The 24,627-nt window shown below is 36.5% G+C and overlaps 1 protein-coding gene across 1 annotated transcript; it reads right to left on the bottom strand.

Moving 5' to 3' along the window:
- Positions 1-427: 427 nt before the first annotated feature.
- Positions 428-24,073, bottom strand: SPCS3 (signal peptidase complex subunit 3). Its single transcript, XM_053703854.1, has 5 exons — positions 23,707-24,073; positions 17,528-17,601; positions 9,718-9,794; positions 6,942-7,057; positions 428-1,984 (listed from the first exon to the last, which is right to left on the bottom strand). Exons 1-5 carry the CDS (start codon positions 23,847-23,849, stop codon positions 1,852-1,854), a joined length of 543 nt encoding a protein of 180 aa, XP_053559829.1. The 5' UTR covers positions 23,850-24,073; the 3' UTR covers positions 428-1,851.
- Positions 24,074-24,627: the final 554 nt, after the last annotated feature.

The following is a 24,627-nucleotide window of genomic DNA, read 5'->3' as shown; positions in this document are numbered from 1 at the left end:
AGAGACAACCAATTTTGTGTGTTTGAACAATCAGCACTTCGTAAAAAGGACTTAAAGTTTGTGCTTTCTAAATCCCAGTCATAAGTTTTCTTTCCTCCATAGATTTCATTAACTACAAGCTGAATAGAACAGATATGGTTTTACAAGATTATAAGCAAATCAGTTTTCTATTTATAGATAAATCATTTTCCTCACACTCAAAGTACAACCAAATGGCACAGGTTTTCTAGACTTCCTTACTGCATTAACAGAGGTTACATTTATTACCCTTATTCTTTATCTGCCTGACTTGGTGTTGTAGATAAGTATAGCCCTGAAATATATGTCAGAGTAGATGTATGCCCAAAGATCTGCGAGTGGCATATGTGCTTATTGTATTCAAAGAGATATTGGAAGTCAAACAATAAGTACAGCTAAGGATCATGGATTTAAGTCCATATAGTTTTAATGATATTTACACTTTTTAGCCTTACATTATACATGTATTTCCATATATTTAAGAAAGTAAGCCTCCAGTGTCAATAGCTGATATTTCAGACACCTAGCAATACGCTGCAATAAAAAGGAAAGAGACAAAGACAGATTTGCTGCACTGAAAAAAAAAAAAACATCCACAAGCTACTTCATTCTTAGGAAGTGATTCAGTTGCATTTAACTGCATCATAACCAACTTAGGGCTAGTTTCCATTGAAGTGGTTAAGTTTGGAAACTAGTGGTGGATTTTAATGGAGATAAAATGGTTTCACCAACTTTTCCACCTCAACAGAAACTAGCCTTGAGAGTCTAATGCTGAATGACTTGACAAACATCCAGGTGCTATGAGAAGATTCACAAGAGGTCTTTGTAGAGGGAGAGTTAAAGGGACATGAAACCCAAAAATTAAATCACATGGAGTTTGCAATTTTTTTCCCAAATTTACTTCTATTATCTAAGTTGCATTGTTCTCTTGGTATGCTTTGTTTAAAGGTAAGCTCAAGAGCAGCAATGCATTGGTAACTAGCTGCTAATTGGTGGTTGCACATATACACCCCTTGCCATTGGTTCACTGAATTTGTTCAGCTAGCTTCCTGTATTGCAATGCTGCTCCTTCAATAAAGAATACAAAACAAATTATGGAAATTTGCTAAATTAGAAAGATGTTATACCCTATCTAAGAGGGTTTCATGTCCCTCTAAAAGACCTCAATGTCTACTGTTATCTACAGTATTCTGAGGATTTGAGAAAAGCAAGGAAACAGTGTGTGAGATCAAAGGCTTTTGAGGGACGTCTGCACTGTTTTACATTACCTTTTCCGCTTTTAGAGTCTGCTACTTCTGTTTTATACCAAATCATGGTAATTGTGTTATTTATTTTATGCAAAAAGCAGAAAATATATAATCAAGCAAATATGTATATAAGTATACATGTCAAATTTTACAATAGAAGGGAAAAATGGGCATTTTGGTCACAAAAAAGGGTACATTTTATTTGAAAACAAATCTTGTTACTACTCACATTCATCTATACAAGACATTCTTAAGGTGATCTTTTTTTCTGAAAAATATCCTAAAACAAAACAATGGTCTAAAAAATCTTAGGTTCATTCATTCATGAACTAATAGGCTCAGATGTTTGTATCTGTTGTGAAACGTTATTGCCTTTGCGGGAATAGAGTATAGTTTTTTTTTATTTCATTCGGAAGACCATACTTAAAATAAAAAAATAAAAGTGGATTTTTAATTTTTATTTACAAGAATGTTCTTACCCACATAGCATTTCCAAATGGGCATATTGTTTTATAGGGAAATTACTTTAAGATGCTTCCAAAATGTATTTAAAAAAAAAAAAAGTTTTTCATTACAAATGAATAAATTAATAGCTCATTGATGTTTTATAAGTATCTGGGAATGGGATAGAGATATGTCCTGATCCTGTGACGAGTGGTAGAATGCCAGCATTTGGGACAACATTCCAAGACAAGGTCAGAGTGATATTCCGATTACCCCTAAAAGAGAAAGAATAAAATGGGATACAATAAAAGCAGAAAAAAATTATGACAATAGTATTGATATACTCCAGTATAGTCAGAGTTATTTCTGAAATATAACAAAATAGAAAATGTGCATTGGATGCAATTGTGGATTTTAACTCCTAACTTCATATTAATGTTTCATTGCAAAGGGGAAAGATAGACCTTTTTATGAATATAAAATATCAAGTTTATACACCCTTGCAGGAACTGTACATTGTATTCATCTTTAAATAAAGCTTTGAAACCAAAAATGTTTGCGTAAAAAGCAAATAGACAATTTTGCTACATTAACGTCCAAAATTATACCTTACCAAAAACAAGTATTTCATAACCACCGTAGAAAACACATCTGCATGCTACATGTGTACATATATACGTCCGATAAGGTTTCTAACTAGATGCATTTGCTTGCAATATCACGCTTCCTAGCATAATACTGTAATGTTATATCAACTTTTCAGTGTACAGTCACCACTCATCTTGTCTCTCAATTCATTTTCTCTCTAAAGGAGGATTATCAGTTTAATCAACAATTAAGATAGAAAAGCGTTTTCTGTAATAGTAGTGGACATACATGGCAGGTTAGGTGTGAATATTATTTTGTATATAAATATATATTTATATTTAGTCTGTTTGCTTAAATACCTTATAATTAAATGATTATTAACTTACGGCTAGATTACGAGTTTTGTGGTATGAGTGAAAAAGCAGCGTTAAGGCTCATAACGCTGCTTTTTCACTACCGCTGGTATTACAAGTCTTGTAGATTTAGGGGCACCGCACACTTTTTTGGCCTTAACGCAATTACCGCAGCTTTTAAAAAGTCCTTTTTCAATGGGACTTCCTTTGCGCCGGTATTACGAGTCTGCCTGGGAGGCCAAAAAGTGAGTGATACAACCTATACCGCCAAGATCGATACCGTAAACTGAAAGTCAGTAGTTATGAGTTTTGCGCTACAAAGCTGTAGCATAAAACTCATAACTAAAGTGCTAAAAAGTACACTAACACCCATAAACTACCTATTAACCCCTAAACCGAAGCCCTCCTGCATTGCAAACACTAAAATAAATTTATTAACCGGACATCGCTGCCACTATAAACATATTAACCCCTAAACCGCCGCACTCCCGCCTCGCAAAAACTAGTTAAATATGAACCCCTAATCTGCCGCCCCCAAACTAAATTTATTAATCCCTAATCTGCCGCTCCGGACATCGCCGCCACTAGAACATATTAACCCCTAAACCCCCGCCTCGCAAACACTAGTTAAATATTATAAACCCCTAATCTGCTGTCCCTAACATTGCCGCAACCTACATTACAGTTATTAACCCCTAATCTACCGCCCCAATGTCGCCACCACTATACTAAATTTATTAACCCCTAAACCTAAGTCTAACCCTAACTTAAATATAATTAAAATAAATCGAACTAAAACTTACTATCATTACCTAAATAATTCCTATTTAAAACTAAATACTTACCTATAAAATAAGCCCTAAGCTAGCTACAATATAACTAATAGTTACATTGTATCTATCTTAGGTTTTATTTTACAGGCAAGTTTGTATTTATTTTAACTAGGTAGAATAGTTAGTAAATAGTTATTAACTATTTACTAACTACCTAGCTAAAATAAATACAAATTTACCTGTAAAATAAAACCTAACCTGAGTTACACTAACACCTAACCTTACACTACAATTAAATAAATTACATAAATTAAATACAATTACCTAAATTACAAAAAAACAAAACACTAAATCACACAAAACAAAAAAAAGAAATGATCAGATATTTAAACTAATTACAGCTAATCTAATAGCCCTATCAAAATAAAAAAAAAACCTAGCCTAAACTACCAATAGCCCTTAAAAGGGCCTTTTGCGGGGCATTGCCCCAAAGAAATCAGCTCTTTTACCTGTAAAAAAAAAAAAATACAAACAACCCCCCAACAGTAAAACCCATCACCCACACAACCAACCAAATAAAATCCTAACTAAAAAACCCTAAGCTCCCCATTGCCCTGAAAATGGCATTTGGATGGGAATTGCCCTTAAAAGGGCATTTAGCTCTTTTTCAAGTGCCCAAACCCTAATCTAAAAATAAAACCCACCCAATAAACCCTTAAAAAAAACCTAACACTAACCCCCGAAGATCCACTTACAGTTTTGAAGACCGGAAATCCATCCTCAACGAAGCCGGGAGAAGTCTTCATCCAAGCGGCAAGAAGTGGTCCTCCAGACGGGCAGAAGTCTTCATCCAGACGGCATCTTCTATCTTCATCCATCCGGCGCGGAGCGGGTCCATCTTCAAGACATCCGGCCCGGAGCATCCTCTTCAATCAACGTCTTCTTCCAAATGAGGTTTCCCTTTAAATGACGTCATCCAAGATAGCATCCCTTGAATTCTGCCAATCAGTTTGAGCTTGCATTCTATTGGCTGTTGTGTGGGTGGTGGGTTTTACTGTTGGGGGGGTTGTTTGTATTTTTTTTTGCAGGTAAAAGAGCCGATTTCTTTGGGGCAATACCCTGCAAAAGGCCCTTTTAAGGGCTATTGGTAGTTTAGGCTAGGTTTTTTTTTTTTTGGGGGGGGGCTTTTTTATTTTGATAGGGCTATTAGGTGTAATTAGTTTAAATATCTGATAATTTCTTTTTTATTTTGTGTAATTTAGTGTTTGTTTATTTTTTTGTAATTTAGGTAATTGTATTTAATTTATTAATTTATTTCATTGTAGTGTAAGGTTAGATGTTAGTGTAAGACAGGTTAGGTTTTATTTTACAGGTAAATTTGTATTTATTTTAGCTAGGTAGTTAGTAAATAGTTAACTATTTACTAACTATTCTACCTAGTTAAAATAAATACAAACTTGCCTGTGAAATAAAACCTAAGCTAGATACAATGTAACTATTAGTTATATTGTAGCTAGCTTACGGTTTATTTTATAGGTAAGTATTTAGTTTTAAAAAGGAATTATTTAGGTAATGATAGTAGGTTTTATTTAGATTTATTTTAATTATATTTAAGTTAGGGGGTGTTAGGGTTAGACTTAGGTGTTAATAAATTTAGTATAGTGGTGGCGACGTTGGGGCAGCAGATTAGGGGTTAATAAATGTAGGTAGGTGGCGGCGATGTTAGGGGTGGCAGATTTGGGGTTAATATTTAACTAGCGTTTCTGGTGCGGGAGTGCGGCAGGTTTAGGGGTCAATATGTTTATTATAGTGGCGGCAATGTCCGGAGCGGCAGATTAGGGGTTAATAAATATAATGTAGGTGTCGGCGATATCAGGGGCGGCAGATTAGGGGTTAATAATTGTAAGATTAGGGGTGTTTAGACTTGGGGTTCATGTTAGGGTGTTAGGTTTAAACATAAATTTAGTTCCCCATAGGAATCAATGGGGCTGCGTTACAGAGCTTTACGCTGCTTTTTTGCAGGTGGTAGACTTTTTTTCAGCCGGCTCTCCCCATTGATGTCTATGGGGAAATCGTGCACGAGCACGTAAAACCAGTTCACCGCGGCTTTCAGCAGCGCTGGTATTGGAGTGCGGTATGGAGCTCAATTTTGCTCTACGTTCACTTTTTGCCTGCTAACGCCGGATTTTTGTAAACCTGTAATACCATCGCTGTAGGGAAGTGAGCGGTGACAATAACTTGCAAGTTAGCACTGCACCCCTCATAACGTATAAACTTGTAATCTAGCCGTTAGTTAAATCAGTAATGAATAATCTTTAAGCGACATAAAACACCTTAAGATTGTTCTATAAAATGTTTAGTTATACATAAAGAAACAATTTTGCAATATAGTTTCATAATTTGTTTTCTTCCCTTCTCATGTAACTTGAGAAATTGAGGAAATTCTAATTCTATGAATTTGAAATGCACCCTGCTGACTTCTTAAGGCGAAATCTCCCTAATTGGCTTTATCAGAAAAAAAACGGCAAAACAATTCACTTTATTCTAACTTTGTGGCCATGACTAGCCTTGTTGTTAGTGGACTAAAGCCCAGATTGGCTTCAAAAAAAGGAAAATAGTGGTTGGAGTTTGGCTATTGATAAATAATAATAATTAAAAAAAAAAGTTAATTTGTTTTAAAAATGTTAAGACGTGGCAGATATGTTATTCTATAGCAACACAACAAAGAAGAGGGCAAGGCTACCCCATTTCTTTATTTAACTGTACATAAGCAATCAATTCATGCTCAAAGTCCATATATGTCTATTAGCTTGATAGTTTAGAAAAGAGTCATTTTGTTTTGGGGACAGAAAAGAGAACACATAAAATATACTAATTATTAGATTACATATTCATAGCCTGAGTATGTGGAAAAAAAGATGAAATACTAAAATGTTTCATGCAGATTATTTAGTACACTTGTTGAAGAAATTACATTTTTTGTACTTCAGTTATTAGGGGAGCACTAATTTCAGAAAAGGAGTGTTTGAATTTAAAGCAAATATTTAATTTAATTGAAACAGACAATAATATAATCATGTCCTGTTTTAAAATACATCTGAAATATAAATGTATTGTAATGGTCAAAACTATATACTATCTGTTCAAGCAACTAGAACACCATTTCCATTAGATATAAAAACATGCTCACCATACTGTAAAGCTGTGTGTATCTTCACATATGATTGGTTTAGATTTTAACAATTAATATTGTCCTAGTTAGTTTCAGGAAATCCCACTACACGTAACATCAAACAATAATAATTAAGTAACAGCTCATAGAAATAATTTTGACATCTTGATCTTTTACAGAACTGCTATTTCTATCACCAAAAATCAATCATGAAACATTCTGGCGCCAAAGAATAAACAGACATCAGGTTTTCTGTTGAGTTTCACCTTATAAATTTTATCTTTTGCACTCGCTTCTTGAAAAAATGCACTTTTTAATAAAAACAATATTTTTTCCAGATGCTTACTTCAGACCATTTCCATCGTCAAAGAAGAAATACTTTGATTTCATCTCTTTTAAGGACAACTTTGGACTATCTCCCCGGAGGATGATCTTATCCCATAGTACAACTTGGTTTAAAGCCTAAAAAAAAAAAAAATGATATATATTATACATACACATACATCTATACACACTCAGTATTAATGTTAGAAGAGCTAATTTATACACTTTTTACAAATAATTCCAAATATGTGCGAGGATATTTTAAAACACAAAAATTATTAGCAAATTATAAAATAAATACAAAAAAATTATGTATTTCCGGATATATCAAAATCTTTTTTTTATTTTGTACATTCATAACATATAAATATATTAAAAATACAACTCTTTGGATGTACATATGAAATGTGTAAAACAGAGTAGAAATTGCATTTTTCCCCCAAAACCGGAGTGTGCATAGTGGATAACCACAGGAATATTGATATGCCAAGTGATGTTTAATAATTGCATATTTAGATATCGGTTTTTAAAATAGGAATGCAGTAATTTCTAAGATGCAATGATTTGGAAACTGCATAGATACTTTTTTATGGTTTGCAAATATTGTAGCATTAAACAGTTTAGAACATAATGCGATTAACAAATAATAAAAGGACATGTATAAGTGTGTTTCAAATAAAGTCCATTCAATTTAAGACGCCCCTGTATTGAACAGATAGGAAAACAAAAGGAACACAGATGGTTTCAAGCAGAGCGCTGTGTAACAGGATTAACACCACTCGCTTGGAAAAGAGCACAAATAAAGCTAATGGTTGTAACAGAAAATTAAGGCTATAAAATAGAACACACAAAAAACAATTCATATAGAAATAAAACCATGTTAAATCCATAGTTTAAAATAGTAAACCCTACCCTAGTACAAATCCAGTAAGAGTATACTCACCTTACATGAAAGCAGCAGGCACCAGTCCCTTCAGTATTTTCTCCTGAGCCAATAGCATGGTCCATTTCATTACATACTGCCTTTAGAATGGCTAATGAAACGGCAATTTTTAGCTGAGAAACGCGTTGTTGGTTTTAATGGACTTTTAATAAATTGTCTTTTATACTATCACCTGCCTGCTCGATCTAGCAACCTATTCGGGACCAGCTTTCTTTCACACCCCTTTGGCAGATCATTGTGATTGGAGCGGATCGTATGGGCCGTCTGACTTCCTGCATCCACACCTGTGAAGTATTGGCGTGTCTGTCGGGCGACTCATAACAGTTCCGATCTGCTGTGTCTGGTACTCCGGTTGTGCCGCTGCCCTTGTGAGTAGGTCCTTTTAGGGGGGGTATCCTCTGTTGTGCTGTACCTTCACTATACCAAACGGTACTGTTCTATTTGGCGCCTCTCTGCTTCTGTTTTCTACAGGACCCTTCTTTACACCTACTTCTATCAAGAGCGCTACCGTCACTTGGGGACTCGTATTTAGCTCCACACAAGTGCACCTCTCTAGGGCTCTCTGCTCTAGTAATCTCCGAACATGTTAGAATGAAGTTATAGGAACGTATGAATGTTCTTCCTTACATGCAGGGAAGGGGTATAACACTTAAATGTAAATACCCATTAGTGAGCATTTAATATCTGGAATTGCTGCCTTTTTATATAAGTACAAGTATGGATAACAGTTTACAATTTATCTCTAACCCAATTTTATCATAGTTACTGGGGGTATATAACAATTTGGCGTAAATATGGCTCTCCCCAATGCACTATATATGCAGTCGCTTACTGCCTACATTTCTTAATTTTCTGCTTTTGTTTCAATATTGTGCCAGGATCCCATATATTATCATGTATTTATACAACAGAAAGACACTTGCATTGTTATTGTATCCTGTAATGGATAGCCGTTACATGTTTTCCAGGTGTTCCTAACAGGCGCTGTTATGAGTGTAACTGTACTTTTCAATGTATTTTTGATGTGTTTTGTGATACTTTTTTGTTACACAAAACAGTTAACCAGGGCTCTGAGGTTGCGCTATCCTGATTCACTTTAAATTCAATTGCGCTAAAGTGATCGCATCTACTTTAAACTTGTAATACGAGCGCTACATCCAACATGTGCAAACATCCAAGATAAACCCAATATCGATGTGCATAACTGTTAGCGCGCCACTTGTAATCTGGCCCTTAATAAATTATATATTGTCCACAGTCCTTTCAATAAGTAATCCATTCAAGAAAAAAAAAAATCTGTTTGACTGTAATTAAGTGGATTGAGCTTTTAGCAAAGGCTGTTCACAACTGGTATTTTAGAATAGGAGGTTGTGAAATCTCCTTTTGATTTTGCAGTTAGAAATTCTTGCTTTGCAATTCTCACCTGATGCTATGATAACACAGCTCAAACACATTTCTCTTATGGTCAGTGCCTTTTTAGTATTAGATACTGATAAGTACAATTCTGCCGATTTGTCAACATTAGAGAATAGTCGTGGAAATCTCTACTCTAAAAACTTTCCCTAGCATAAGTATACCACAAAGCTACTGAAACAATGATAATAGAAAGCTCCCTTATTTGTCTTAGGCAAACTGAATAAACAAATACCAATTTCACTGTGTGTATGGTCTGTGTAAGATCAAAACCGGTCAGACAATTGCGTTAATTGCTATTTTTTTATATATATTTTGCTAATAATAAATGTATTTTTCAATAAATGCAGGAGGATGTTGAATGGGCTTTCTTTTGTTATGAGCAAAATTACTTGTCTCTTACCAGAGAGCAGTAAAAATGTAAAAAGAAAGTCATACTTACATTGCTTCTAGTTGAATATTCAGCAGACAGATATATGAATAGCTGTTTAACATTCCAATCAAAGATTGGCTGCAAATGTAAGATCATTAAGAAGTAACAACAAAAGCATTAAAAAGTCTCAAACTAAAAGTGAATAATTATACAAAAGATGTACGCTGGTACAATAGACAAATTAAATGGTTTCAATTAAAAGTAGACAGAAGCTTTTTATGAGCCAAACTATTTTTTCAGAGGGGTAACATTTTCATATTCATGGATTTTTTAACTTATATAGCATTAGAAATGAACAAAAATATATGTTATACATTTACCTTTACATCCCATTTAGAGTGAGGATTTAAACACAAAATATATCCTCTATTATAATAATTATTGTATGCAGCTCAAAAGTTCTAACATCCCTTTTGTTCTAGAGTATAGCTGTGGTTCAAAATAGGAAACATGGCAAATACATTTTAAAGAGATAATTAACTGCTGTGTACAACTACAGTAGGATGGTTACTACTCATAGCTACATAAGAGATCAAGCACACTCCTGATTTTTCAGACCTAGCGGCTCTCACCTTATGAGTTTTGTTGTTCCTTACTACTCCTCAGTTAGTCCGTTGTGGGAGAAGGCGCCGGGTATACTTTACCGTCATCTCCGTGGCTAAGATTGGTTGTATAACAGCAGCACCCGTTTGAGATATAGTCACTCTATATATATATATATATATACACACACACACACTTTTGGAACTTTTTTGTTATCACTTGAGAGGATCTATCTTCAAGCAACTACTGGAGAACTTTTATAAGCCTCGTTCCTAGATGTTATATTGTTGCCCTCTGTGTCAGTGATCTTTTTGTTGAGATAAGTATACACATTGTTGCTTAACAGCGTATATATATTATCCAGAGAGGCACTCACAGTAACACCGTTTATATGCGTATCAGTCCAGCTTGCCCGGGGTGCTTTTAAAAGTATAACACATTCATCCACAGGTAAAAAGCACTCACCGGGTCTTTGTAGTAACAAACAAGTTTAATGTGACGTTTCGGGGTTGCCCCCGTCTTCAGACAACTTCTTACAGATAAGACATACAACTCACCCTTTATAGCCATAACCCGCTCCCAAGTGCATCCCTGTCGATGGCATTCCGGAAGTCAGACAGCCGCGCCGTGAATCACCGCGTCATCGGTTGTCATGGCAACCAGGACGCCCGTCGACAGTCTCTAAGTGACAATAAAATAACAAGTGGGGGCACGTGGTCAATGATTATGTACTTTAAATCAGAAACCGAATGTTTGGGCAGGGCAAAATGCCTGGCCACTGGCTGATCTGAGTCCCTACGGTCAATAGCCGTTCTGATGGCCGACCTGTGGTTGGCCATTCTTGTGCGGAGATCATCAATTGTCTTTCCCACATAAAATAAACCGCATACACAGTGTAACAAGTACACTACGTATTTGGTAGTGCACGTCACCCGATGTTTAATGCTGAAGACCTTGTTCTTGTATGGATGTCTGAATGACTTTCCAGTTGTCAAACGGCTATTGACCGTGGGGACTCAGATCAGCCAGTGGCCAGGCATTTTGCCCTGGCCAAACATTTGGTTTCTGATTTAAAGAACATAATCATTGACCACGTGCCCCCACTTGCGAGAGGAGGCGACAGAGGGAGACTATTATTGCAACGAGAATCCAAGTGGATTTTTAATCTGGGCACCATGGCCCCACAAGGCCTTAATGTCAATTTGGACTGGCATTGCTTCTTGTGATGGACATCTTTCAAAGTCCTGTTTTCTTGACATCTGCTTTAGTAATCACTACTCTTACTAACATGTTTTTTGTTTCTCCCCCTTTTATTATTTTTCATTCTCAATTTTGGAAAGTGATATATGGTGGCCTTCTGGCCTATCATGTACAGATACTGTTGCTACTATGTGCTTAACACTGGCATAAAGTACATAGGAGTGTCAGTCCATTTAGTAGACTAGTCTCCATAGATTAGATCCTTGTAAGTATTCGATCTAAAAGGTATTACTTGATCTATACAAGTGTTTTTTAGATTTTTTCTATCTATATAGGATAGTGGTTTTATCTTAGCTATTCTGGTATATGCATTATTTGCTAATTATAGGATTGTCCTCATCTGTAATACACAGTGTCAGGATTATATTATATCCCTGTTTAGCTCTGACACTATTGCCAGTTACTATCTATAATGTGGAGTGGGTTTAGAATAGCCACGTTGGGATATTAGCAAGTATCCAGGCTTGTTTATGTACATTTCTTGCTGCCCCTTTCAGTATCATTTACATTAGCCTGGATGGTAATAATGTTGCTACGATCTATGCAGCTCTGTCACAAATGTTTAGATTTTTGTTATGCACACTCCTGTCATTTCATTTTATGTTATTTTATTGTCACTTAGAGACTGTCGACGGGCGTCCTGGTTGCCATGACAACCGATGACGCAGTGATTCAGGGCGCGGCTGTCTGACTTCCGGACAGCCATCGACAGGGATGCACATGGGAGCGGGTTATGGCTATAAAGGGTGAGTTGTATGTCTTATCTGTAAGAAGTTGTCTGAAGACGGGGGCAACCCCGAAACGTCACATTAAACTTGTTTGTTACTACAAAGACCCGGTGAGTGCTTTTTACCTGTGGATGAATATATGTTATTGTATACACAGAATATATACTTTGATCATTTGATTGTAAATTAATTTTATCATTTGACGGTGCATTGTGTTCACTACTCAGAGGCACTATTTCCCTCTAGTGAATAAATTGGTAAAATAGAAGATAAGAGTGTTATTGCAAGATCTCTTTTTTTTCTAAAATAAGAGAACACTTTAAAGCGAGAGCTACAGGCATTGTTGTGCGTGCTACAAGATGGTGGCGCCCAATATAAAGATGCAGGACTTAATGGGATAAAATAAGAGAACACTTTAAAGAGAGCTGCAGGCATAGCATTGCGAGAAGTAACCATGTTACTGTATGTCCCTTTAATACTACACTTTATCTATTCACTAAAAGATGATAAAAAAAATTGGGTCGAAGAAGAAAAATACTTAGCATAAACCAGTTTGCACTTCATATGACACACACACATTTTTGTTACATCCAAAGTTTACATCATTGTACACCCAAATATTAATTAATTACTATATAAGGGTTTGCATAGTTCCTTATGGTTCCTTTAACCTGAACAATAAGTAGCCATGGAGCTGAAGAAAAACAAAAGCATTTGTAAAGTGTTAAAGAACAGTGATGCTAAGAAAACCAAAAACGGCAGTACAGTAATGCAGTGGGAGATATGTAGAGAGGTGCATATGCAGGACAGTGAGAGATGTACTGAGCCATTTATGGCAGGAGAGAAGGAAAAAAAAAAGAAGCGAGAAAGAAATAAAACGAGTGAGTGGCATATGGCAGTACAAGTAATGCAGAGGGTCACATACACAGGACAGCGAGTGACACACAGAAAGAGATACATACAGCAGAACGAGTAATGCAGAGACACACATACACAGGGAAGTGAGTGACACAGCACGAGATACATACAGCAGAACGAGTAATGCAGAGACACACATACACAGGGAAGTGAGTGACACAGCACGAGATACATACAGCAGAACGAGTAATGCAGAGGGACACATACACAGGACAGTGAGTGACACAGCACGAGATACATACAGCAGAACGAGTAATGCAGAGAGACACATACACAGAACAGTGAGTGACACAGCACGAGATATATACAGCAGAACGAGTAATGCAGAGAGACACATACACAGGACAGCGAGTGACACACAGAGAGAGATACATACAGCAGAACGAGTAATGCAGAGAGACACATACACAGGACAGCGAGTGACACACAGAGAGAGATACATACAGCAGAACGAGTAATGCAGAGGGTCACATACACAGGACAGTGAGTGACACACAGAAAGAGATACATACAGCAGAACGAGTAATGCAGAGACACACATACACAGGGAAGTGAATGACACACAGAAAGAGATACATACAGCAGAACGAGTAATGCAGAGGGACACATACACAGGACAGTGAGTGACACAGCACGAGATACATACAGCAGAACGAGTAATGCAGAGAGACACATACACAGAACAGTGAGTGACACAGCACGAGATATATACAGCAGAACGAGTAATGCAGAGAGACACATACACAGGACAGCGAGTGACACACAGAGAGAGATACATACAGCAGAACGAGTAATGCAGAGGGTCACATACACAGGACAGTGAGTGACACACAGAAAGATACATACAGCAGAACGAGTAATGCAGAGACACACATACACAGGGAAGTGAATGACACACAGAAAGAGATACATACAGCAGAACGAGTAATGCAGAGGGACACATGCACAGCACAGTGAGTGACACAGCACGAGATACATACAGCAGAACGAGTAATGCAGAGAGACACATACACAGAACAGCGAGTGACACACAGAGAGAGATACATACAGCAGAACGAGTAATGCAGAGGGTCACATACACAGGACAGTGAGTGACACAGAAAAATACATACAGCAGAACGAGTAATAGAGGGACACATACACAGGGAAGTGAGTGACACACAGAAAGAGATACATACAGCAGAACGAGTAATGCAGAGGGTCACATACACAGGACAGTGAGTGACACAGAAAAATACATACAGCAGAACGAGTAATAGAGGGACACATACACAGGGAAGTGAGTGACACACAGAAAGATACATACAGCAGAACGAGTAATGCAGAAGGACACATACACAGGACAGTGAGTGAAACACAAAGATACATACGGCAGAACAAGTTATACAGAGGAACACATACACAGGACAGTGAGTGACACACAGAGATACATACAGCAAAACAAGTAATACAGAGGGACACATACACAGGACAGTGAGTGACACACAAAGAGAGATACATACAGCAGAACGAGTAATGCAGAGGGACACATACACAGGACAGTGAGGACACATACAACAGAACAGGTAATGCAGAGGGACACATACACAGGACAGTGACACACAGAGACATACATACAGCAAAGCAAGTAATGAAGAGAGACACATACACAGGACCGAGTGTGACACAGAGACATACATACAGCAAAACATGTAATGCAGAGGGTCACATACACAGGACAGTGAGTAACACATTGAGAGATACATACAGCAGAACAAGTAATGCAGAGGGTCATATTCACAGACGTTCGCATACAGCAGAACAAGTAATGCAGAGGGTCATATTCACAGACGTTCGTTAGATCTCCCGGACCTGAAATGTGGTTAAAGGGATATTCCAGCCAAAATTGGAATCCACATGGGTACATTTTAGTTTTAAATAGAAGCATTTTTGTAGTATAATGTATTATACATATACATGTATTAGCAAAAATGCTTTAAAAAAAAAAAAAAAAAAAAAAAAAAGTATATAGCTGTTTTAATTGTGTATTTAAATATGCACAGTGCACCAGCATTTTAAACACAGCACTTGCTCAGAGGGCCTAAGATGCTTGTACCATCTGGTAATAACTCAATTTGTTAATTGCTGACATTATACAAGCTCCACTGGCGCTCAGAGCAGCTGCAGTATTTAAAAAGCTGGTGCACCAAGAAAATCTAGCTATGCTTCACATGCACAGAAAAAACAGTGATAACTTTTACTAGAAGCATTTTTGCCAATACATGTATATTGCAAATACGTTTCTATACATAGATGTAATTAATCTACGTGCAGTTAAATTTTGACTGGAATGTCCCTTTAACACAGAAGGTACAGATGATGGCGAGTGCTCCCTGTGTCAAGTGTGTTTATTGTAAGCATATAGATAGAGAAGCTACCATTGTAGCTGGTAATGGTCACTCTTTCAAAATAAGCCAAATTAATAATTTGCAATACTGTGGGTGTAATCTATTTATTGTCCTGTAGGTGCCCCGTGCTTTATGTTACGGAAATGAGATTAGAGAACCCAGAAATACAAACATGAGTACAGTGTGAGTAGATCACTGTGATTAAAACAGCTTTATGTGCGTATCTCTTGGTTGTAGAAGAGGTCGTTTGGATAAAAAATAATTGCAGAGACAAACCTGAAAAAGCTAACTTTGGGTACACTATTACCTCTTGGTTTAAATGAAGGCTGACATGACCTGCTACTTGTGTAAATAAGAGTAATAAATATATGATAGTGTATTTTCCCCTCACATTAATTAACAATTTAGAGTTGAGCTGTGTGGAAGCAACCAAAACTGTGGTTTGCCATCTTGCTTATAGTGGAATTAGATATGTGGGCATCTGTTTTATATTAGTTTCTCTCTAAATCACTGGTTTTCAAACTTGTCCTCATGCTTCCCTAACAGGCCTGGAGCACAGGTGAACTAATCATCTGATTGGTAAACTTGGTTATTTTACCTGCTCTCATCCAAGGTTATCCCGATTATGATGATTAATGGATAGCATTAGCTTACCCTTGTTATTGACACCCTGAATCAGTGTGTAAATCAGGTCACGTAGACAAACATTTGGTTTATATTCAATGCGACCGCTGTGTAATGTGGTAAAGTATTGAATCCCTAGTCTCTCATATTTTGATTTGTTACCACTCACAAAAAGTTTGTCTTGGTTTTTCTATATGTTCTTTTCACAGCTGACATCGGATCTCAAGATGCTGACCTTGTGAGAGGAGCGACACGCGTCACCCCGGCTGTGCACTGAAGTGATATAAGGTTTAGATTCCTACTGGTATCTGGTTTAAGACTGGACTAACTGTAACCATCTAAGTGCTTCTGAACATCAGGAGAATTCTAAAGCATCCCTCGGTAACATTCCATGGATGAGTCTCAGGTGTGTATTGTGTAGGTCAATGTGAGGTTCAACTTGGTGGGCTCTATTTCTGCATATGTGTGCATTTTCCCTTCTGCTCATGTAATGTTCCTGCTTTCCTCTAACAATTCTCTTAGCTTAGCCTGTACAGTTGGTAGTGAACTTATTATAGAACGTTCAATTCCAGAAACTGGAATTTTAAAATTTTTCTTGCTTAATTAAAGTACACATTTTTATTTTATGATTCAGATAGCAAATACAATTTTAAACAATGTTCCAATTACATTTTATTATCCAGTTTTAATCTCTTAGTTTCCTTTGTTGAAAAACATACCTATGTAGACTCAGGGAAAGAACTGCACTACTGGAAGCTAGCTGCTAAATGGTGGCTGCACATATATGCCTGTTGTAGCTGGCTCATCCAGTATTTTCAGTTAGCTCCCAACAGTACATTGCTGTTCCTTCAACAAAGGATACCAAGAGAAGGAAGCACATTTGATAATAGAAGTAAATTGAAAAGTTGTATGATCTATCTAAATCATGAAAGGAAAAATGAGGGTCTCATGGCCATTTAGGTGATTATATTTGTTATGGTTGTAAATTGTAGTCTGATATTTTTAAGCACTTTCCCTTGTGGGGCTCTTTTATATAAGATACATAAAAAATGACAGTGGATAGACTTCAACTGCTCAGAAATATAAAACTAAAGAGAAAAAAAAAATGTGACCGCTGTGTAATGTGGTAAAGTATTGAATCCCTAGTCTCTCATATTTTGATTTGTTACCACTCACAAAAAGTTTGTCTTGGTTTTTCTATCAAATAATTTGTTCTGAGAACATATTTTTTCCAGGATACCATGAGCAACATGAAACCTGCAATTTCCTACTCACACAGCAGGTTATCAGTGATATTTTGTACATTAGCAAGTTAGGCATTAACATACAGGACAATATGGTTTCTTTGTAAAAGGATATCTGCATTAATGTCAAATGTGATAAATCCAAGGTCACTTCTTTCTCTAGGTCCAGTAAAATCTTCTACATTCTCTCTAAAATAAAAATAAACAAGGTTACAGAGCGATAGTAAGGATAGCAAGTGAATGAAACAAATTTGATAATAGAAGTAAATTGGCAAGTTATTTTAAATCACATGCCCCATCTAAATCATGAAAAAAAAAAATCAGTTTCAAGACCCTTTTAGATATTATTTTGCATGCAAAATAATATCCATGTGAAACAGCTATATTAAGCATGTTGAATTTTAACTTAACATCCTTTTAAATTGTGGTTTAGTTCATTCCTATTTTATAATTAAACCCTTAAAAGGGACATTATACACACATTTTCTCTTTGCATAAATGTTTTGTAGATGATCTATTTATATAGCCCATAGTTTGTTTTGTTTTTTAAAATGTATAGTTTTGCTTATTTTTAAATAACATTGCTCTGATTTTCAGACTCCTAACCAAGCCCCAAAGTTTTATGTGAATACCGTCAGATACCTACTCCAGCTTGCTCCTGTTTGTGTAAAGGATCTTTTCATATGCAAAGGAAGGGGGAGTGTCTTATTTCCCACTTGCAGTGGGCTTTCCAACTACCTTTTCAACAGAGCTCAACTGAGAGCTTCTAAGTAAGTTTTTAAACAGTTTTATAATGGATTTTTATATCAGTATCTGTGCATCTTGTTCTTTATAGTAGTGTATTACATGCAGTTATACAAAAAATGAGTGTATACTGTCCCTTTAATGCCATTAGGACATTCCATGTCGTCCTAACAGAGCTGGGCTTTATTGCCATCAGGACGGAATGGAACGTCCTAATCGATCTGGCGTTGTGCAGCCTCCTGTGCTTTAAGAATGGGAACTCAGACTGGGGGTCGTGTCTAGAATCGTAGGCAGTTCCCCTTGATCCAATCCAACCCCTGAAATCACGTGATCACATTGACGATCGTGTGATTAATTTTTAAAGCAAGTGTTTACATCAGAACTCTGTAAAATTGGTTACAAAGGGGAGCCTTTTATTCTCTATCTACCATCAAAATCATTATACAGAACAGGATGTAAATTATTACTATTGTTTGCTACTGAGTTACTTTTCGGGGGCCAAAAAAAAATTTGCACTAGGGCCCTCTGAGTAGGTCCACTACTGTGTCCAAATATGATTAACCTATTAACCTGAAGATAGTTTACCTTGCATTCATTTCATAATGATCTATATATGAATTTCTAATATATAACCAAACCAGTAATTGTGTGGTATAACCGTAAAACTCATCTTAAAATGTATTATTCTAAAAATTAAGCCTTCAGCTGGTTGTACATATTAAGATTATAACAAGCAAGAATGAGTATTTATTTAGAAAACCATGATTAAATTTGAGTCTTACGGACTAGTGATTTTAATCATAATTTAAATTAATATTTAAATCCATCGTGTCAGTTTAGCATAATAAACATATCTAGAAATACATATTCATAAAAAAATGTGACCAAAACGTCTACCTAATTTCTCAACCTGTGGTACATCTAGCCCTGGGGGTACCTGGAGATTTGGTAAGGAGTGTACAAATGGTAGATATAAGGATTAGCGCTTGGAGTAGCTGCAAACAAATCTAGCATTTAAGATAGATCTAAATAAGAACAAGCAACATAAATACGTTGATATAAAACAAGAAAATATTTTATTTTACAAACAGGCTATATGAAAAATAAATGAGATGTGACCGGTCACAAACACTAAAGAGAGCGATACAATCTCTGGCCAGATAAAATGGTGTAAAAATCTAATTAAAAGTTCTTATACCACCAATGGATTCCCAAAGTCACTTTAAATGTATAAGGAAATTTTGCTTTTTAAAAACAATCCTTCTGATACTCACGTGTATTGTTCCAATAGTAACCTCCAAATGAGGGTAGACAAAAAAACCTGGGCTGCTTATACAAAAAAACCTGGGCTGCTTATACACTGCCGCTCTGTGTTAGCTTCAATCATGGTGTATCTCCCTAGTCTCGGTCTTGTGTCTCATGGAGATCATCTGTGAGATCTACATCTGCAGCGGGAGACAAGGAGGCAGCGGCGTGTGTAGACCGTAGCGGTGTATGCTGAACTTCAGTTGCTTCCAGGATGTCCGCTGACGTATATTGTCACATGTATTCTGCGGCCAATCAGTGCCTCTGTATAACGGTAACACCAAGAGCGGCAGTGTATAAGCAGCCCGGGTTTTTTGTCTACCCTCATTTTGGAGGTTACTATTGGAACAATACACGTCAGTATCAGAAGGATTGTTTTTAAAAAGGAAAATGTCCTTATACATTTAAAGTGACTTTGGTCAATCACACTTATTTACAAAGGTTTATCTAACAATCTCCAAATGAAAATACAAATTAAAATCTAGGGGGAGATTTGTAGATAAATAAAATAAACTTTTCTACAGTATCGAGATAAACTCCCGAGTTTCAAAGGGACACTTAATTCAAAATTAAACATTTTAATGATTCCCATACAGCAAACAATTGTAAACAATATTCCAATTCACTTCCATTATCAAAATGTGCACACTTTGAGGCACCAGCTCCTACTGAGCATGTGCCAGAATTCACAGTATATACATATATGCATTTTGTGATTGGCTGATGGTTATCACATGATGCGGGGAACGAGATTTTAACTAACTGATATTTTGGGCTGGCTAATAGTATGGAGAATTTAAGCTATGAGGAGAGGTTAGCCAAACTGGGTCTGTTTTCTCTAGACAAAAGGTGCTTGAGAGGTGACATGATTACTTTATATAAATATATTTAAGGCCCATATACAGAGATGGCAGAAGCTCGGTTTATTCCAATAAAATTGTTTGTGACAAGAGGTCACAATTTAAGGCTGGAGGAAAGGAGATTTAATCTCCTGCAAAGGAAATGTTTTTTCACTGTAAGAGCAATAACATAGTGGAACTCATTATTACCAAAGAAGGTAGTGAATGCCAATACCCTAGATACATTTAAAAAGGGTTTGGATACATTTCTGGCTAGAAACAGAATTCATGGATATGATTGCTTGTGTTAAATGGGTCACCTTTTAATGGAATTAATTTAAGCTCAACTGGAGCTTTTTGCAAGTATATTTATTATATTTGTATAGGATGAATTTGATGGACTTCAGTCTTTTTCAACCGCATCTACTATGTCAGTGATTTTTAACCTTTTTTTTGCCGTGGCACACTTTTTTACATTAAAAAATCCTGTGGCACACCACCATCCCAAATTTTTTTAAAAATCACACATTGTAGCCTAAAACAGCATATATATCTACACATACACACACATACTGTATGTATTGTGCTGTTATGCCATGCCTCCTACAAACTACCCCTGCACTGGGAATAAAAAACAAGCAAAGTTTAAAAAATATGTCACACTGTTGTCAGTCTGCCGTGGCACACCTGAGGATCTCTCACGGCACACTAGTTTGCCACGGCACACTGGTTGAAAAACACTGTACTATGTTACTATGTAGTAGCTTAGGGCTTGACTATTTGAGCCCTGTTATTAAAAAATATATATTACACACACACAAAGAGCAAGACAGATGCTAGCATATTTTAAAAGGGACATGAAAGTAAAAATTAACATTAATGGTTAAAATAGAACATACAATTTTAAGAGACTTTTCAATTTACTTTTATTTTCAAAATGTATTTCCTTTTCTTTGTATTCTTTGTTAAAAAACATACCTAAGTGGGCTCAGGAACAGCAATGTATTACTAGGTGCTTACAAACATATGTTTAGCCGTTGAACACATCAAGTAGTTCATAGGCACCAGCAGTGCAGTGCTGGTCATGGAACTGACTTAAAGGGACATTAAACACAATTTTTTTATTTCATGATTCAGATAGAGAATGCCATTTAAACAACTTTCTAATTTACTTCTATTATCTAATTTGCTTCATTCTCTTAATATTCTTTCCTGAAAAACATATCTAGATAGGCTCAGTAGCTTCTTATTGGTGGCTGCACAAAGATGCCTCATGTGATTAGCTCACCAATGTACATTGCTATTTCTTTAACAAAGGATATCTAAAGATTGCAGCAAATTAGATAATAGAAGTAAATTGGAATGTTGTTTAAAATTGTATTCTCTATCTGAATCATGAAAGAAAAATTTGGGGTTTAGTGTCCCTTTAAACAGCAGGGGTAAACACATAGTAATATGTAATCAACAGTGCAATAATACATAGCTCTATTTTGTCCCTCACTTTAACTAGTGCCCTTTTGTGTGTGCAAAAAGGTTTGCATTTAACGTTTAAATTTACTTCTGTTAGCAAATTTAATTTGTTCTCTTAGCAGGCTCAGGAGCAGCAGTGCACAACGGGGAGCTCGCTGGTGAATGGTGGCTACACATACATGTCTCTAGTTATTAGCTTACCAGATGTATTCAGCTAGGTCCCAATAGTGTATTGCCACTCTGATTTTAACTATGTGTTTACAGGGGCTAAACACGGTTACATACAAGCAACAGTAATAAAATGCTCTAATACATAAGAAGATTTTCTTTTTGTACTTTCATGTCCCTTTAAAGTCAGAAAGAAAGATGGAACAAAACAGTGCGATGCTGTGGAGGTTTATGGGAAAAAAATGTCTCATTAAAAAGGTGTCTGCCCTTGAGAACATCAAGGTATCAGTTGTGCTCTACAGTTTTCATACCATCTGTTACACATCAAATTAAATGTATTGGTTATAAAATATGCATTCCAAATTTGCAATGTTATAGTGTATATTGTTTTAATACACATACAACACTTAATTGATAAATTGCATGCTCTAACAGTTATCAACCCTGCACTATTGTGTGTTTACCGCCAGCAAAGTGGTAAAAAACACAGTAAAAGTACCACCTTGACAAGCAGTAGAGCATGTTTTTTGTTGACTTATTAAATAAAGGCAATGTTGTTTACTATAAAAAAAAAAATAAGAAGCTGAACACAGTGGAGGAAATAATGTATCATGTATATCAGAAAGGTGCTGAATTCTGCATGTTTGCGCCTCAGTGGTATTGACACTCAGTTCACAAACATTTATGTGACTGGTAATAACATTTGTGACAGGTATATTAAAGGCAAGGTAAAGTTTAGCTGTATTGAATGCATATAATCAGTGTAATATTTATCCTGAACGTAGTCGCTAAGTTTATTTTTAGTATTATTATGTAATTTAGATGCAATCGTATGTTTATATTTCCTACCGTTTATTCAAATACTTTTCCCCCATGCCACTTCCGTGTTTCTATGTATAATGTCAGCGAGCGGTCTCACCCCCTCCTTACGTCAGGTCAATGCGCGTTCACAAAGTCGATTTCGTCTGCGCATGCCCCACTTCCCCCACTGCCCGAAACAAAGTTGGTATTGTTAGCACAGAGCATGCGGAACTCACGAACGAGCACGGGTGGAACTAGGTTGAGTGTAGTCAGACGCATGCGCTCAGTAATATAGTGACGTAGGAATGGATGGGCCAAACCCCTGAAGGGGAAAAAGCTAATTTGACGGTAATATCGATCGCAACTGTCAATCAAAGTTTAAAAAATGTCGGGCGGACGAAAGATTGGTGTCGGAACAGTAATTGTAAGGTAGAAAAATAAGTAATTAGGATAAATATTAGTATATTGATGAAACTTATGCTTATTTTTAAATCTATGAAAGATATTGTTTAGTGTGCTCAACTTTACCTTACCTTTAAGAAGTAAGCAAGACTACAGTCATGTCAAAGCCTATAGCAACAACATCAAGTGACACCATAGTGCAATAGTAAGGTGCTCTAATATCATACCAAATTTATTACAGCACAGATGCTTGCATGTAATGAGTTTAGCCCCTAGCAAGGATTAAAGACACAGTAGAGCTTGCATACTGGGAACACTGCAGAGGCAGTCATAAGCAAGACGCAGCTGGTGGCTACATGTGTATGCCAACCCTGACTAGCTTACTTATCTGCAAATGTATGCAAACATAACAACGAATGAGGGCATCAATGCACTAAATTTACCTTTTCACAGTTGTCTGAAGATATAAAAACTAACATCTCCATTGCCTGTTTTATAGTAAAATAATGCAGCTCTCAGAATTCGCTATCTATTGATTTAACACGTGCACAAAGGTGGTACTTACAGCATCACACGAGACACATGGATGTTGACAGGTACCACTCGCTCCTTGAAAGCGGTAGTAATGAAGCAACCGAAGGTAAGTGCTGCCATCACACTCAAGGAAAAGGCGAAGAGGGAATTAGCCCGTGACAGAGCCGTGTTCATTGTGAAATCCTGGCGACTGCAGTAGATAAAGGCAGCTGAGTAATTATAGTAAAAGACTGCTGCTTAGAGAGTATATGATGATTCCTGTAATGTGCGAACCAGGAAAAATTAGCTTCAGTCAATTAATTGGAAACATGAAGCTGAATTTGCAGATGGAAATGAAAGACAGGAAGTAGCTGCAAGTAATAGCGCTGAGCTGTCTATCTACATCGCAGGAGTTACTTTGACAAGCATCACTTCCGGAGTAAATCACCCTACCGGAAGTGGGGGAACCTTAGAAGGATGCACAAGGTAAAACAGACTGTAGTGATTGGACGGTACCGGTTAGAATGCCATTGGTATTCTTTCTAATTTCAATAAACTTCGATTTAACTATTTTTTTTTTTAATAATGCATATTACCTTACTGTTTATTGTGTTTAGAGTACTGAGTAGTATCAACGTTACCAAGTTTATTCCCGCAAGTCTAAAAAAGGTGACATGAAACACGTTTTCACAATTTAGAGCATGGCATTTTTAATTACTTTCCAATGCACTTCCATTATGTAATTTGCTTTTTTCTCAAAGTTTCTTTTATTGAAAAATATACCTAGTTGCACATCTCAGTCATGTGACTATCGTTACTATTTGGATCTGGTACGGCTCCGCTAGGGAGCTGCAGTGTATTGTGGGTTCTGAGCAGCACTTCTACTGTGTGTTTAACCCTGTTGCTCTGTTAAACACACAGTAGAGCAGTATCAATAGTTGTAAAATGACATGCTCTAACGCATTGGTTTTCA

Source organism: Bombina bombina, chromosome 2 (genome assembly GCF_027579735.1).
Source record: "Bombina bombina isolate aBomBom1 chromosome 2, aBomBom1.pri, whole genome shotgun sequence".
NCBI lineage: Eukaryota > Metazoa > Chordata > Amphibia > Anura > Bombinatoridae > Bombina > Bombina bombina.
This window is presented reverse-complemented; position numbering and strand designations above follow the sequence as displayed.